The sequence below is a fragment of the Acanthisitta chloris genome, unplaced genomic scaffold (genome assembly GCF_000695815.1).
Source record: "Acanthisitta chloris isolate BGI_N310 unplaced genomic scaffold, ASM69581v1 scaffold3756, whole genome shotgun sequence".
NCBI classification, from domain to species: Eukaryota; Metazoa; Chordata; class Aves; order Passeriformes; family Acanthisittidae; genus Acanthisitta; species Acanthisitta chloris.
In genome coordinates this window covers 97,086-115,258 of record NW_008677476.1, presented here as the reverse complement: position 1 = coordinate 115,258, position 18,173 = coordinate 97,086, and the positions used below count along the sequence as shown (strand labels likewise).

At 41.7% G+C, this 18,173-nt stretch overlaps 1 protein-coding gene across 1 annotated transcript in view; it reads right to left on the bottom strand.

The window, feature by feature from the left end:
• Window positions 1-18,173, bottom strand: part of LOC103803927 (oxysterol-binding protein-related protein 5-like) — a gene marked incomplete at its 3' end in the record, with an annotated part of 56,219 nt that overhangs the window by 22,270 nt on the left and 15,776 nt on the right. The window contains 4 exon segments of the mRNA XM_009076510.1: window positions 8,503-8,587; window positions 14,688-14,891; window positions 16,495-16,596; window positions 17,335-17,415. Of these exon segments, the coding sequence (XP_009074758.1) occupies window positions 8,503-8,587; window positions 14,688-14,891; window positions 16,495-16,596; window positions 17,335-17,415 (472 nt within the window).

The window sequence follows — 18,173 nt, the reverse complement described above, 5'->3', positions numbered from 1 at the left end:
CCCTGCCTTGACTTGCCTCTACCTTTACCTTTACTTTTCTTTTCTAGTTCTGCAGAGTGAGGCCTGCATGATTTGACATTTGGAAATGCTGCATATGTCAAGATATTTTTATATTCAATTGTCTTGTAAAATCAGGTGCTTTTACATGTGCCTTGATTGGCAGCAGCATGGGCCCTTTGAGGCAGTATGAAGGTCATCTCCTCAGTGCCCTGCAGCACTCACGTACACACATTATTTTATGACAGTTTTGGCAACGCACTGGTTATGTTTACACTTGCTAACAAGGCAGCAAAGGTGACCCAAAGTCTCCCAAAAACATCTCTCTTACTGTGCCCCTGCAGCTCACCCCTCCCCAGGGCTGTAGGCAGAGCAGGTCACGCTGGCCATGACCCCATTTTATCCCCACTGCCACTGCCACAGGTAGTCACTGCTACTGGCACGAGCTTACAGGTTCGGTCAAACCTTTGGGGTTCACCACATCATCAGAGGAAAGTTTTTACACGGCTTATCTAGGTTTTTATCTCTTTAGATAACTCCCTGGAAGGCGTTATGAGTAACTTGCATCTTTTTTTGAAGACTCATTCAAAGAGCCTAAATTTAAAGCCAAACATTAAATATTCATTGTAATAGTCCAAGGCAGATATACAACGCTCTAGAGGAACTTGCTGTGCATCAGCAGTCAGCATTACTTGTGCCCTGCAGAATGCAGAAATGGCATCAGTGTACACCTTTGTTTTCATTTCTAACAGAAACTGAATTGAAGGGATGCACAGCAACCCCAAGCTAAGAAATGGGCCTTCAGCCATCAGGTGGTGCTGTGAACCCAAACAAATATGTCACTAACCCAGATGTAAAATCCAGGATTCCCTCTGCAAATGAAAAGGTTACATTCTCTGCAAGTCAATGGCGTGTTAATTGCAGCGTAACACCCTAAAATTATAGCCTCTCCATTTCAGGGATTGCACACAAGATAAACCTGTTTCCTTGATAAAGGCCTACATGAAATGCTTTTACATTTGAGTGACCTTGCTATTGAGTAATACTCTTCTTCATTCTGAGCACGATACAAAAATGCTAGCACCTGGATTACTTAATTGCTTACCTGACAAGTCTACTCACTCCCTTGGGAACTGCAGAAGTGGAGAAAAGTATGTGGTCACATAATTAAAGGCTGTCATCTAGAGTCACAGTGGTCTGCATGAAGGCTTCATGGTTACTTCAATTCTCATATATTCTAATTTTGAGTGGTTGACTCAAGTAGGGGATTTTTGTATGCAAGTTAATTAGATCAGAAAAGAGTGCAAAATGTGGATTCCTTCAGAGAGGAATGGCAGCCCAATAGAATGCATATACAGGAAGCAAAAAAGAGTTACAATAGTATCCTTTTGGAAGGTTTGAGGTGTCTAAAGGTGCAATATAAAACACTGGCATTGATTATCAGTTAAAATTTTTCACAAATTATGGCTTAAAATGATCATATGCCAAAATTCTGAAGAAAAAGCCCAAAGCAGATTGTCAGCCTATGGCAGAATCTCCCCTAAGGCTTTTTAAGCTCTTCTTACATCAAATGATACAGAACCATAGAACAGTTTAGGTTGGAAAAGACCTCTAAGACCAGCAAGTCCAACCGTTAACCCATCACTGCCAAGCCCATCACTAAACCATGTCCCTGAGTGCCACATCTACACATCTTGTAAACACCTCCAGGGATGGTGACTCAGCCACTTCCCTGGGTAGGCTGTTCCAGTGCTCATCCACTAAGCAGGTCACCTTGTCATAGCAGGAGATCAGGTTGGTCGAGCAGGACCTGCCTTTCATAAACCCATGCTGGCTGGGCCTGATGCCCTGCTTGTCCTGTACGTGCCACATGATGGCACTCAAGATGATCTGCAGAGCTCATGATGTCTCCAAAACACCTGCATTACCTCCTTCTCCTTAGGAGCTGTGAACTAAGTACTCCCTTTCAAATTCTATTTCTGAGCTTGACCCTTCATTGTATTTAGAGTATTTTTGTTACTGACTCACACAGGGCAGCCCTAGAGTGAGCTGTGGCTCTTACCTGGGCTGCAGAGGGGCAGGGATGAAAGAGGCAGAGAGCAAAATAGTCCATCTGTGCTAACACTCCCATGTATCTCACAAGCCATATAGAAGATTTACAAAGCCCAGCAACAGAAATCTTCCCTCCAAGCTAACAGAGTTCTCAGTGAGGATCATAATGGGGAGAAATGCCACCCCACCCAGAGGAGATCCCCTGCTCTGATGTGCAAAGTCAAGTCCAGCTAGGTAACTCACACTGGCAGTTGGCACAAGGAGGACATTTCATATCACCCATCTCTCAGCACCTGAACTGGTCAGTGGAGTAGGTTGCCTAGCTACCTTTGGCTCAAAAGGGACAAAGGGGAACGAGTGAGACTCTCTGACAAGGCTGTTCCTAAATTGCCAAAAGCAGATGCCCTAGCAGAGTGCTAGTGTTAGCTTTGGTTCCTGCTCCATTTTGTACCAGCCTCTCTCCTTGCATCAAACATTGGTTTCAACATCCATTCCCTACATGACTTTAGCAAATGATGATCACATCATTTAGCATGTGACAGGTGTCCCAGGAGAAGGGATGTCAGGGGAACACATCTGCATATCACTCATCTGTGCTCAACTGAAACACACCCACACCCCCATCAAATTCCAAGGAGTCTCCCCTGAGTAGGCCTGTAACCCTTTTTTCTCTATGTGTTTATTGTAAAATGACAACAGTCTTTGGTGACAATTTGAAATAGGAAACTCTTAGAAGAAAAACCTGTTAAACACAGCTGGGTTCCAAAGACCCTCCCCCTAGAAAGGTTTGGGAAAACAAAAGCTAATGAAGGACACACATTGCTTTGACTTCACAAAAACAAAGCTGAACATGCATCCCACATATGCTTTGAAACCTTCCATTTGCCTTCTTCAGGCCTTTTGGCTCAGCAGGCTGGAAAAGCACTTTGTGGTCCTTTGAGATGACTCCTGCAATACAGCTGTGCAAATGGGAATCACTACAGCTCCTTGCAGGCCACTTCCCAGGTTGGCAGGGCACTGTGCAGAAACCTGGAGGCTGCAAGGCTGAACAGGAACAGGCATGTGCCTGCACCAACTCTTTTTTTTTTCCCAGAAAAAAAGGAACTACTAAAACCAAGTGACAAAACCCATTTCTTCTCCCTCTTGGAAAAAAACCAAAAACCCAAACAAAACAACAGAAGGTGCTTATGTTGCTAACCTAAGTTCAGATCAAGGAATAACTTGAGTCTATCCTAGTCTTCAAATAGCTCTAAAATTACAACAATATCCCACATGACAAAAAATAAAAAGGCAGCATGGAAAACACTAAGCTATTCAGTTTTGAAATTCTTCGCAGTCACCATCGCTCACCTAGAACAACTCATAATGTGATGTGCCAAGTCCCTCTGCCACATTTTGCAACAGCTAGTCACAGAGGATGCAGCCAATGTTCTCGCAGCACCCAACAGTAACAAAAATCTGCTAGAGATGGAATCACACCATAATCTCATTCCAGGACTATACTTCTTTTTCACTGCATTCCTGTAGCTACAAAACACCTGGGATGAATCTCTCGCCAATTAAGATTTCAAAAGTCTCACACTGAGTAACCATACATTCCTCCAGAGAGGCATCACTAAGGGAATATTATTCTCCTTGAATTATTAAAGTCATCCAGCTTTGGCCTCATGCCTCACACTTACAAGATAGATGCATTTAAAAATCAACCTGAAGTAGACTGTCACCTGGAAACGATGAATTCTTGCTCAAGTGCACACAAATCACGAATCGTGAGGAAGAGGCTGATTTGGTTCAGTCAGTGAACATTAAGGTCATCGTGTTCAGCTGACTGCTTATTCTGCTGTACCACTTGGGTGCCTGCACCCATGATTTCTTGCACTTTGGCTGTCAAGATGCAAGGATGTGAGGTCTCAATTAGCTGCAGGTGCAATTTATGCACCGAGCTGAATGAAGTCTGGTTGCAAATGCCTGGATTCTAAACTGCTGTGAAAGGTCTAAGCAATATGAAAGGCAGCTAAAAAGGTAACTTCTATTTTTTCCAGTACTGCCAGGATCCAGTGATATATTTCATTGTGAACTTGGTTTCAAATTGCAATCTTTCTTCTGGTTCATTGCCTCTATGCATGACCCTTATTTCAATTATCTAATTTCCTCCCCAGATCAGAGCCCCAATTCTGGAGGAAGGGCCAGAAGCCTAGCAAAGAAACAACAACACTGTAACCCTGACCATGAGGATTTCCACCCAAGTCCATCTACATTAGACAAGAGACTACCCAAAGAATGCCTGAAGGAGTGGACAGGCATAAGGAACAAAATGTAGGCATGGTTTACAATTCCACTGTTAATCTTCAGTAATGTGCCACTTTGAATTCCCCTGGTAATTCCTTCAGTGGCAGTGTCTGTGGCAAAGTGGAGATCTGCACTGTAAGATTTAAGCAGGTGACTCAAAAAGTGTAGGAAGTCTGGGGCACTGGTTAGGAGGTCTCAGGGGCAACACCAGAATGGTCTGCACAGTAAGGTCAGGACAGATTTAAACTACTAATTTTAAGTCACTCATCAGCTTAAATCTGAAATGTATATGCAGTCACTGCCTTGGAGATAGCAGTTTTCTTTTTTGAAACTGGTAAGAAAAGAAGACCCTATGTTTGCACAGGTTGAGCTCTATAGGCTGACATGACCTTCCAGACATCTTTAAAACACATCACAAAGCAGACTGCTGCTGTGGTCTGTAAATGTGAAATCTACTGTAGCTGAGTGGTGGTTCTGCAGACTGTCCAGAAGTCAGGATCTCAAATCCTACCAACAGTCTGTCACAGATGGTATGGCAGAGGGGAAAAAAGGGATTCTGAAATGCTGAGAGAAAAAGTAGGCCATGTAGCTGCTGATCATGATATACTTGCCTGGATAGCAGAACTGTACATCTAACATATGCTGCAACTCAATATTCCCCAGCAAGTCAGAGGCCTGCACAAGTTAGTTATATTTGCCAAATGCTTTGTGGTTCCTTTTCCACTACTAACATGGGAAACTGTGTTAAGAGGAACACGGTCAGGATATCTCCCCAGAGATGCTGTAGATTCACACAGTATTGTATCCATGGAGGAGATGTGAACATACTACAAATATACACTAACATTACGCAAGGGAACAGATTCCACCTGTCCCATTTGTGTCAGCTGGTTTAGCTCATTTTACCTCAATCTCCTGTCTCTCTTGACCATAACCACATCCTCTAGATTTGACCAGTCACTAAAGAGGTGAAACAAATTCAGGCACACCCTCCTGGAGATGCCTCTTTACAAGAGGTACAGCTATATAACAGTCTACAACCATTTCAATAACGTCTCCTGGGCTTAAAATCAAACTGTATTAACTGCACAGTACAAACCTTAATTTGCAGCATCTTACAGAGAATTCTTTAAATTTAAGTTGCTACTCCTCATGTCCTTCTCTTCACATGTTTTACATGACCTACTGATGTTAATACCAGCTTCAAGTCACTCATGCCTGACTGTGACATCCATGTGTTTGGCCATTTGTCAGCATGTCTACATTGCTTCATGGAGCAGACACCCCCAAACTGCCCCCACAAAGGTTCACTAACAAACAAAAGGAGCATAGCTCAGTCATGATGCCAGGACAGCTCTGGTGCTTGGCAGGCAGCTGATCTTCCCTCCTGCCTGCAGATTCACATCCTTCCCTTCCTGCACACGGTACAGCCACTTCTCACAGCTCACTGACCTCAGCTGTGAAGTCAAATACTCTCATTCAGCTGAAAATTACACCATTTTTCAGGCTAATATTTCTGGTGCAATACAATAAAAATTTTTTTTGTGAAGTCCACTGCTAAATGGACAGATCCCAAAGCTTTACTTCACGTCAGCTGTCACAGTCACCTCCTCAGACTCAGAATCTACCAGGCATAAATGTAGGTGCTCTAAACCTGTGCAGGTAGCTCTAGGGCATTCCTAGTGCTGTTCAAGAGCACATTTTACTTTGTGCTGAACAAAAGGCCTTAGTTATTTTCTCTGTACGCGTTTAGGATATTTGACTGAGAGATATCTCAGTTCCTCCTCCTTCCCTTGATCACACTGGCTTTCCATTTAACATTACAACCCTACTGTAGAGAAGCAGCCAAGTAAAGAAAATAATACAAAATCCTAAAGTAACTCTACTTTGATTTGCCTGGTCACTGCATGCTTCCCAAGAATCTTGGCCAATATCTTGGCTTTCAAAACGTGTTCCAGTAACTCGCTATTTTAAGCTCTTAGGATACCAAAGACACACAATAATTCACTGGGCAGAAAACTTCCCACAGGCTTTTCAATATTGGAAATTCTCACATGCCAGATATGGTCCCTTTTGTGCTTTTTCAGCACGTACTGTTTGACCCAGACAGAGAGATCACAGCTAGAAAAGTCTTACCTCTGATGATCCCTTGGAAGCTATTGCTAGTTTGGGAGCCTTTATGGGTGAGGTTAGTTTGAACAAATCAAAAACTGTTCTACTCCATGTAAGTGGCCTATGGCAGTAGCACAAAAAGAGACAGTAGAAGTCCAGCCACAGGTCTCTTTGCCAGGCTGGCTCTACAGTTTAATCATCAATAATAAAGTTAACGGAAAGCCAAGTTCCATGGATCTCTAAGGAAGTAATATTTTAGAAAATCTGGACTGACAGGGAGTTGCTGAAGCTATTTGATTGCTTAAGAACTCTGTAGGATTGTTCCATATATCTGCTCTGTGGGCTGTCTGTATAACCAGGGTGTGAAATGCCTCTAATTCAGCAGTTCTACCTCAACAGCATTTTTCCCCCCAAGACACTATTGTATCAATCTATCCCTTTCTAGACAGGTGATAGAATCAAAGAATCATATAATCATCAAGGTTGGAGGAGACCTCTAAGATCACTGAGTCCAACCATTAACCTGACACTCTGCTCTAACCCCTAAACCATATCCTCCAGTGTCAGATCCAAATGCCTCTTGAACACTTCCAGGGAAGTTCCCACCTCCCTGGCTATACCAGTCCAGTGCCTGAACACCCTAACACGGAAAACATATTTCCTAACATCTAATCTGAATCTCTCCTGTCTCAGTTTATGGCCATTGCCTCTAGTGCTCTCCCTGCAGGCATGGCAAGAGAGATCAATATTTGAATCCAGGTCAGAATCCTGTATCCCTTTACACAAATAAGCTACGAAAGCACAATATTAAAGGAAATAGATGTGCTTCTGTGGCTCTACATAAGCTGTGCTTATTTTCATATCATTTCACTACACTGACATCTGCAAGCAGCTTTCAGCATCGAGATTGTGTCCCGCCCCATGAACTGCCCTCTTTTCATGGTAGGAGGGAAATAGCACACAAGTCTGTGATGAAAGAAGGTTTACTCCTATTCTAAGTATCATGTCAAAGGTGCATTTGCATTGTCCCATTTCCAGACTTTAGGAATATGTAAAACCATCACTGGACCAGAAGAACACTACTTTCAAAGCCCACTGTGCTCCATAGAAAGACCTCATGTCCTTGAAGTTACTCTAGATAAGACCCAGAAGAGCACATGAACCCCCTTGGTGGGGTAGGTGAAAAACATCCATAAAATGAACAGCCTGGGTTAATTTGCTATGGAAAAAAAATAAAAATTAGAGTAGTCTGAAGGTCAAATGGAATGAAAACATGTTTTTAATCTTCTTATCTACTTATAAATCAGTGATATTCTAGGTCCGCTAAAGCCATTTATTGAGATTTTCACATAGCAAGCTGGCATGTCTGTTATACAGTGACCTAAATTTACCTTCCGTAACTTTGTGAATTCCAAGAATGGCATTTTACATGTGGAGTCACCAGTTTTATTGAGATTTTCACATAGCAAGCTGACATGTCTGTTATACAATGACCTAAATTTACCTTCCATAACTTTGTGAATTCCAAGAATGGTATTTTACATATGGAGTCACCAGCATCTGGGCCTGCTCTACTGTAAACCACAGTACAACAAGTTTACAGGAAAATTCTGGTGGCTGAAAGGCATCTACCAACAGTTCTTTAATATTCCTATGCCATTTTCCTCCAACAGATCTCTACCTAATGTAAGACATAGGCAGATAACCCACTGAAGTCTCTGCTGAACGGAGGAAAGAGTTAAAACTCACTCTCATCTCAATTTCAGGATCAACTCCTTTCATCCTTTAGTATATACTGACTTAGTGTTTTTCGACAGTAAGAAGCCTAGGTCCTTCTTCCATACACACAGACAGAAAGGTGACGGTTCAGTGAGTGAAATGAAACACCCCTGTAGTCTGCTTGACCTATTCTGACCACAGCTAAGGAGCAGCATCTCGAGCTGGGTGAGTCAGCATTTTTTCCTTTACACACCAATATTTTTGCATCAACCTATTTTCTTAACCAGCAGAAAGTTTGCAATCTGGAGAAAGAAAACAAAACCCCAAACTTACCATCTGATTCAGAAGCTGCTCTGAAAATCAAGTAGCTGCTGGGAAGAGGCTGAGTGATCGAACCAACATTTTCTCCCTTTGGTCCCTGCAAATGCACGTGGAGACAAAGATGTAAGGCAGAGAAGCTGCAATGGACTTTCTACCCTTCCCAGACATATGAAAGAAGAAGATGGAGCAATTTAGAGACACTTTTTAGTAATCACAACATTGCTGCTGCAGCTCCAAGGCAACAAGCTCCTATGTAATGGGGCTTGGTCTAAATTATGCTCAGCCCAAAACCTACGGTGTAGATTCAGATCTTCAGGAATGGAAGAATCTTATTGCTGTCACTTGGGGCAAAACCAGCCAAATATTTGCAGTTAGTCATCTTTGTGCAACACCTGAAGGCACCATGTGTATGTCTTAGGAGCTCCATGAGGTACATGTGGAGTCTGTCTGCAGCCTGACACACACTGAAACACCCTTCATGTGCCACCACAAAAGCAGCAGAGCCACACCTTGTGCTGTGAGTGCTTCAAGCAGGGAGGCAGCAGCAGCTTTTCTGGAAGGAAACAAAGGGGAAACTCCATTCTGAAAACCTTTCTGGGGGAAATGTGGGGACAGGGAAAACCACAGACTGAAGCCCAAAGGTCTCCCAGCATGGGCACATGCTGCAGGGTTGCAGTCCTTCATCTCTAAATCCAGAGCCTTATGCCACGGTGTCTGGGGTGAAGGCCATTTCAGGCTTTGTGTGTTTATGTTGGCTTTACTTCAGAAGCTCTGGCAAAAAACACAGTGTCTTGTAAACATCCTGCCACCATCTTTTCAGCATGACCCTCCAGAAAGTATTCCCAGGGAAGCTGAGTCCATCTTGGATTAGGCACTTCTTTAAGCAGAACCACAGGCTCCCACCTTGATCTCCTCCACATTTTCTCCTCTGTTGAACCCCAGAAGTTGCTAAGAAAAAGCAGTTCCTGTATGCAGTGAGCACACCTTCATACTCTTCTTGGTATGGACTTCATGCTTCAACCTGGCAGAAGTAAATAGGAGTCCCTTCTCCACTGCCTTTCCAAAGTGACCCAGCCTCTTTCAGTTCCTTCTCTTCTCACTGCCTTTCCAAAGTGACCCAGCCTCCTTCAGTTTCTTCTCTTCCTCACTTTGTAACAAACAACAAAGAAGCAGATCCTTTCTCAAATATGCAGACATTATGTCAGAAACAAAAGCAGAGCAGAAAACATGACCAATACTCGCATGATCACTGTGTCACCTACAGGGTGGAACAAGTGGTTTTTTCCAGGATGCTCCAATACAGTTCTCCTCATGGTTTTTTCCAGGATGCTCCAATACAGATCTCCTTGAGTCTCCAGAGAATACCACATAATGCTGAAAATCTGTAGGCAGATTTTTGCAGTTTGAGTATGACTCTCCTCCCTTACATAGGCCTTTATAGTATCCAATCCTGCTCCTTGAAAGAAGGACTTCTCCTTGGTATTAGTTTATATGTAGGGAACTGTGACTGCTACTGAAAACTGCTCCTGTATACAAGTGCCTCGTAGTTAAATGGTGGTTTTATTGGGATTTTTGTTTTTAAGTTACACTCAGAAAAACAAAGTTTGGAAAGAATGAAAAGTGTAAACATAGGACAAGCATCAAATTGTATCAGAGTGTATGCCACAAAGATGCAGTGCTAAATGAAAAGTGTAAACATAGGACAAGCACCAAATTGTATCAGAGTGTATGCCCCAAAGATGCAGTGCTGAGAAGACAGTCTCCAGTCTAGCTTCTTGCCTTCACATCTGTGGGGCCCTTCTGCTGCCAGGTGAAACTGGGATCATCATTACTCACTTTCATTTTTCCTTTCCCTCTCCCACAGGAGGTTCACAAAATTAGGACTGTTTAAAGGCTTAATAGTCAGGACTGGCAAAGGTGAGATTTGATTAGTAAACCAGAGCAGAGCAGCTTAAGACATTACTAGTGACATTAATGCAATCAGGCATCATTCCCCATGGCATTTTTCCTTTCAGTAGCTTGCAGCTGAGCAGGGTGTTCCAGAACTGTTGATAACACCATTACTTGTGCTTTTGGTGCAGAGGTTGATATTTGCTCTGTTTGAGGAAAAAACCCACAACCAAACAGTACAGAAAAACAGTATTTTAAAAAAGAGGGAGATGGGAAGGGGGGACTAACACAAGGTTTTAACAGGCATTTAGGCATGTGGATAAACTCAAGGAGCAGCCAGGTCACCCTGTCAAGGAAGCATATTCAATAGTAAAGCATGCTCATATATGGAGGGGGCTATTTCCCACAGAAAGAAAAGAGAGTAGGCCACAAAAATAAAGTCAGCATCTGCACAGAGCAAATGATGTTCTGTATCTGCACAGCAGAGATAATGATGCTTTCTGTCTCCCAGCCTTTGAGCATCAGGCCTCTTTAGAGTCCAAGACCTCTAAAACAATGACTATCTCTCCCTAAAAGTGAGTGTTATCCCTGCTGCACCAGGACCCAGAGCTCAACTACAGCCTCTATGCAGTACAACTAAGAAAAGATCATCTTCAGATCATTAGTGTCTTTACATTTGATTTGAGACTCAAGAGGCATTATCAAACAGGGGGTGATTAGGCTTTGAAAAATGGAGTGGACTGGCAGCTTTATAGTATGACAGGACATCTTGGAGAGTCATAAAACAAAGTTTAAAAAAGGAGAAAAATATCTCACGAACAGTATTGTGGATAACTGTAAGAATGAAGATGAAACTAACTGTGTTGTATTTTGGAATGGAATAAACAGTTGTAAAAGCAGGAGCACAAGCACATTATTTGGACTTTTTTCTTTAAAAAAATGATTCAAAGTTCTTGATATCAACAAAACTAAAATTATATATATTCCCAGATGTAGTGGGTCTGACCTCAAATTACTTAGCACTCTAAACAAATGCCAGAACAAGTTGCAGATAATAAAAGCCTTCCCACCCCACATTGTTCAGCTCAAAGGGAAGTATGACCTATTCCAGGACATTTTTGGGGACAACCAGGCAAACACTGCCAGCTGATTGCCCTACACTCCCTCTGTGAAGCAAGAGGACAGACACCAACACTCTCACACTAATCACTAGGTTGGCATTCCCCAGTCTCCTCGGCAAATCGCCTCTTCCCTGGAGCAGTGTGGGATCACACTGCCTTCACACAGTTGACAAAATGCCTCTGCAGCAGGATTTGAAGTGTGCAGGGGAAGTTTTTTCTTACTGCTGCTTTTGCTGCTGGCTGATTTTGAGACCTTGGCTGTTTTGGCCTTGGGTTTACAAAGGCTTGGGCAGAGCAAATAAGTAAAAGGTCTAATCCATTTGCACTGCAAAGGAGTTTCAAGCTAAAACTCTCAAAAAGCCATGGCAGCAGTGTAGAATAAAGGACTCTTCCCCTCAGCAACATACTTCTAAGATAGCTCTAAACCCTAGAGAGCTTTACAGGAAAAACAGTACCCTGGTTCATGTATTTAGCTTTCAACTACAAGCAATGGCCTTATATCTTACCTTCCTAGCACTTGAAAGGCACCCCAAACTTCAGCCCACTCGAACTGAAGTTAAATGCTTACACATCAAAGCCTATTGGCTAGCACTACCATAAATATCTATGGTAGTGAACTAGACATTTGTTCCAGGGCTGAATCCTGCAGTGAGACCCAGACCACTGCTGGGCAGCCAGGCCAACACATACAAAGGTGTTTATTAATTACCCTGAGTTAGCTGCAAGTCCACTGATGCAAGTTAAAGCTGGATCATCAACTCCAGCCTAGATAATCCCTGGAAAATTCACAAGCCATTGTAGCCAAAAGGGAAAGTTGTTTTGCCAGATATTATTTCTGTTGTGATGGACAGTAACTTGGGCTCTTTGCTTAAACTCAGGTTAATCTACATTTCATGAGAAACAGACTTTCTTTGCATGGTTATACATGGACAGTAACTTGGGCTCTTTGCTTAAGCTCAGGCTCAGGCATGAGAAACAGACTTTCTTTGCATAGTTATACGCAACCAATTTAGATCAGTCAATTCTGCTCCAGTTGCTCTAAAAGGAGGCCACAAAATGACATAAAATGAAACAGTATTTTTAGCAGTTTCACCCTTAAACTGTTGTCAGCGTGCAGACAGCTTCTTTGACATCAAGCAGTTCACTGGTGGATTTATTCTTGACACGTATTTTGGTGTTTACCTTGCAGCTGAAAGTTTCCATCCCACACAACAATCCAGGCTGAATTCAGGTTTCAGGGAATATCCTACTATGCAGCTAAAACGTAGCTTTCTAAATATCTTTCCCCAGAGACTTAGAATACTACTTTGACTTTAAAATTCAAACCTCTTTGGACTTCCTCTAGTACACAAGCATTTTCAGAGATATATTCCATTCACATTTAATATACTAATTCCTATGTCTATCATATATTTTCTCAAGAGAGACAAGAATTAGATATACATACACATGTTCAAATACACATACATATTGATAAAAACTTCTCTTCAGACAAGAATTAGATATACATACACATGCTCAAACACACATACATATTGATAAAAACTTATCTTTATTTTGAATGTTTCATATCAAGGGAAGGGCATTCTAGGGCAACACTTCAGATCTGTCAGTGACTACTTTTCAGTACCTGACTGCACTTTTGATTCTATTTTTTCACTACCTCTCCTGACTGTGCTTCTCAGAAGAATTCAGTTGACCTGTCAAGTCACAAGGAATGTTTTGCTTACAGACAGTAAATGATCAACAGCCTTCTTGGGTGCATGCTCTGAATTAAAAAAGCATCAAAACTCTCAAAACTGACTCAGAAGCAAAGCAGCAATGAAACCCTCAGGACTTTAAGGTAAAGCAATGCATCCTGGCACAGATCAGAGCTGAGGTCTTACCCTGGTTGTTGAGGTTAATTTTAATTCTCCCCTCCTACCTTATTAAAAATTGAAAGACTGTTTATAGTGATTGTATAGCTGTGTTTAAAGCTCTTCAATTAACTGCACCGACGAGCAGAAGTGTGTCTGCTTGACCTGCTCCCACAGAGCTTCTTGGGTTTGTTAGAACTTCTGATGCCAGTGACAAGTGCCTTCAATGCTCTCACATGAGCCTTTCCAAGTACATTCACTCTGCTGACCACCTTGCAGCAAGGCACTAGCTTGTAAAGCCTTGTTTACATTCACAATGTCTCCTAGAGAATTCAAGGCTGCAATAACTCTGCCGAGTCACTGTTTGCAACAGGGAAACCAGAGTTCAAGAACACTTAAGTTTTGTCTTCAGGGTATCCAGCAGATGTGGCTCTCAGTGTGTCTCAGGAGGTACTGGAGTCTTCCCCTTTGATCAAAGGCATTAGATAGTTTTTTTCTTTCTTTGTTTTTTCCTTCTTAAAGGAAAGAAGAAAAAGCAGTGTCTCTTTAAAATTTGCAGGGAGTTACTTTAAGTGTGAGAAACTACTAATTATTTGTGTTACAGTGAGATCCACAGGTCACTGCAGGAGCTACTGTGTGTACAGGAAGAGATTGTCTCAGCCTGAAGAATTAGTGAAGTAGAGAAAACCTAGCTATTTCCATTTCAAAGAAGAGACAATAAAGGCAACCTATCCAAAGTCACACTTCTGTGTCACGGCTTGAGCAGACTGGCAACCTATCCAAAGTCACACTTCTGTGGAACAGTCAGGGCTTGAGCAGACTACTGGGTTCCAAGTCCACTGCAAACAAATCCGAACCTCAGAGGCATTAGGAAAAAAAAAGTCAAATTATCAACCTGGGATTTTTTTGGCACTTTGCCAACCTTCTTCCAGTGTTGTGCAAAGCATGTGGTGCTTTGTGTGTCCTTGTTTTGAGGAATTTAGTTAACTGGGTCTATTCCTCAACTCCTTTTGAAGATATAGGCCATGGCTTGATAGCTTTTAGGTATTGACCTCTTTTCCTGCACAAATAGGTTTCCCCTTTCCTCAGTGTCTGCTTGCATCTGTAGACCAAGAATGACACATTTGTGGAACCAGTCATAAAGGCTATGTTCCTCTGATGTCATACAATGATCAAACTTTGGTGTCTTTAATCTTTTTATGCAGTTAATTCACCATTGCTAACAGTAACTGAATAAATGCAAATTTCGATAAAATCAGTGCTAGATAATACTAGTGCTCAGAAACTTTGGTGACCAAGAAGAGGTTGTTCAACTCATCAAGATTGTTACCTTTACAGCCCAGATTGATTGATCCAAAGGATGAAAAAGTTTAAAGCAGAAGCCATCCTTTTTGGAGGGTCTCTCAATGAGCTCACAAGAATGGAGCAAGATTGTCCCAACCCACTGTCCGATCTTTGGCGTCTTATAAATCAGCAGCACTCCTGGTTTCAGGACACACCACAGTTTGGTCCAGCTCTTCAGCGTCCCACGAATCTGGAGGAAAGGAGGGAGAAAACAAAAAGTTATATTTATGTTGCTCCTTAAAAGAAAACCAGCATTTATTCAGTATTTATACAGCATTTCCAGTATATTTTTATTCCAAGGCTGCACCACAACACACTTCCTAAGGAAAATAAACTGCATTATCTGAACAGTTCTAAGGATCTCACAGCAAAATCCCACACCTTGTACATCTGGCTATCAGAATCTAGTCTTCATATTTTTACTATGGGCTTAGTGTTCTTCATATTTTTAATATTAGCTTAGTATTACCAGCTCAAGAAATTTTTTTAGGAAATCAGGACTGCTGGCTGAGCGATGTGAGAGTGATCAGTTGATAATCATGGAGGACATGCCAATTAGAATACTGCATATAAAAATGTTATAGCTAGTCTATCAAGACTTATAAGTCACTTTAATAGTGTTCTGCAGAACATAGCCACTAATGGGTTCTGTCAAATTTCCCATTTCTAAAAATACTGTCTCCAGCTGGTTTACCTCCCCATCAAGCTCAGTGCAGCTCTGTCTTGTATAGAAGACATTAAACCTGATAATAGCCTTAAGAATGGAGAAGTTTCTCAGTAAGATTATATTTTGCCTAAGGTCTTCTTGCCTTCAACGTACGTAGGTGAAACCTGAAGTCTTATGTCAGCGTTCTGGTTTTGTGGCTGACCAGAAAATTTCCAGTCACATCAAACATGCAGCAGGCATTTTGTATTTTAAAAAGTCTCAGTATTTATCTATCATTAACACTAAACACTATGGAAACACTCTGTTGCCAAACTGATTTATCAAATAAACCATATGCATGTCAGTTTTCTGGCCTCTAATACTGACTGTAGAGCAATGTTGGAGGTATTTCACACTAGTCAAATACTATTGTATTCTTTCATTCAATACTTAAGTTACTTCTTTTTTTAAGAGCTATGTGTTTGGCAATGTTTGGAAATTAAGTATTGCCAATATAAAAGGAGCAACCAATTCACTATTAGTTTAAGAGGCTAAATGGCCCCAAAGGAGGAGAAATACAGTGCTTAAAGGTAACATCTCTCAGTGTCAGTCCAAATTTACTTAGCCACAAAGTTTCAGGATTTCAATGAGAAGCTGTCACTGCTTGAGTCCATGCAGAAGGAGAAATTACAGGTCATGAGGTCCAGTATGTTTCATTCTGGGCTGTGACAATATAAAATCTAACTGTCAGTAGAACAAGCTGTATCTATCCATTTCCAGGCTCTTACTCTGTCTCTTCCCTCTTCAGTACAAAACCACTTCAATGGGAAGAGGCCAGCAGACTCTTTCAGAGAGGAAGAAAGAAAGAAACATCAAAACTTCCCTTTGTGCTATGCACTTCTTGAGACCTTGTTGCTGCATAAGGACATGGAATAGATGGACTGAGTTAGGTTAAAATGGAAGGTAAATATTCCCCAGTGTTCCACCTTTGTAGCAGTTATTTAAGTACAGCTTTACAGCAACTTCAACACAAAATTACTCAGTTGTCAACTCAAAAAAGTGCTAGTGCATAAGTCTCAGGCACATCAACTACTTCTCGCTTTCTTTTTCTCCTATAGCCTCAGAAGCAATGGTCTGTATTAAATACCTTCAGCCAGTCTGCTGTGATCACTACGCTGGGATCCTTCAGAGCACTGAAGAGCTGTTTGGTAGCTCTTTTCTTCTCCTGTCTGTAATTTTTTTTTTGTACCTGGTTGAGAACAGAGAAAATATAGCAGCTGTAATCATGGCCTGTTTGAGGGAAGAAAGAACATAATGCATTAAGGACAACTATGTATAGCACAGCTAGATCTTGACACAGCACAGGTTCCCCAGAAATGAGCACAAGGAAGAACAAAAACATAACAAGATAGCAGGCATTTTCTTTGCTCCTGAAGTCTCACTAAACGTAACCTAATTTGGCTTTATTCTGTGGGAATGAAAAGAGGCTGAACACCCAGTCCTCCTCACCCCTCGAATTCAACACATTAAATCCAATTTCATTCAAACCAAATTATTTATACTTTGGTTTGGTAGACAAGTAAGCATTGAAACTACAGTTTGCTCCAATTTCCTAGGCAAACCCATCCTAACAAGACCAATGACGGATTACAGTCCTCTTGAGGTGCCTAAAGGCTCTGGAACATGCAAACAGAGTGAAATAATTACACTGATCTGTTCTGCTTGCAGTATATAATCTAATCCTGTATATAAAGCCTGTAAATGCCCTTGGCCTATAATGACTCCTAGAAGAGCTGGAGGCTTCTCTGGGTCTTCCTGCCCATGGTGGGGGGGTTGGGACTAGATGATCTGTAAGGTCCATTTCAACCCCTAAAATTCTGTGATTATATGAAATGGCTCCAAGTAGTTCCCAATAATTTGTTTGAAAGGTACTACTTGTTTTGTAAAAGAAAGTCACCTCATGCTGACTTGGCTGCTTTGCACATACCTTCAGTGTTTCCTTCTTCATGAATTTGGCTGTGGGAGAGACACACTCTTTGTCAGACCCATTGCAAAGCTTATATTCGATCTAGAAGAGGGAGAGAGAAAACAGGGATGTGTTTACATGAAGATGTTCAAGCTATGCCCTGATAAAAGAGTTGTTTGTATTTTTCAGGAATCCATGCAGTAGCAGATTGAAGACTTCAGCAGAGGAACACTAGACAGTTGCAGAAAATGCATAACTGCAGTGCAGTCCAGACTTCCTTTTTATACTCATAATTGGTTGGAGAATTTCCCACCATATTTTTGTTGTGTTTCTCCCATGCAAACACTAATCTTGGTTTAAAAAACCCCACAACAAAACAAAACAGAAACCCAAAAATCCTTCTCTTATTCCTAAACTTAGAAAACTTCCCATCTCTTTTCAGATCTGAAAGCATTTCAGTTACTGGAATAAAAATTATGGGGACTCCATTATAGACCTTTCAGAACCAGATTTGATGTTGGCAATGACTATTGCCCTAGCTGAAACGTACAGAAACATGAGTGGGCAAGAAATGACCTAATCATATTAGAGATAATACAGGAAATCACCATCATCCTGGCTCTGCGAGGCGAGGCACAAAATATACAGTCACTTCAAATCATGTTTGATAGTGTCAGTGCTGTTTAAATTCACTTTCAGAGGCTACAGACTGATCTCATGGTTGTGCTGATGGGCTGAAAAAATCCTCTACTTTCATTAGACACAATGGCAACATTATTGTTACCAAAATAAAGTAGTCAGAAGATAACAGCTCTCTGCAAACCAGCTCACCACAAGGGCCCCCACTTGGATAGGTACTG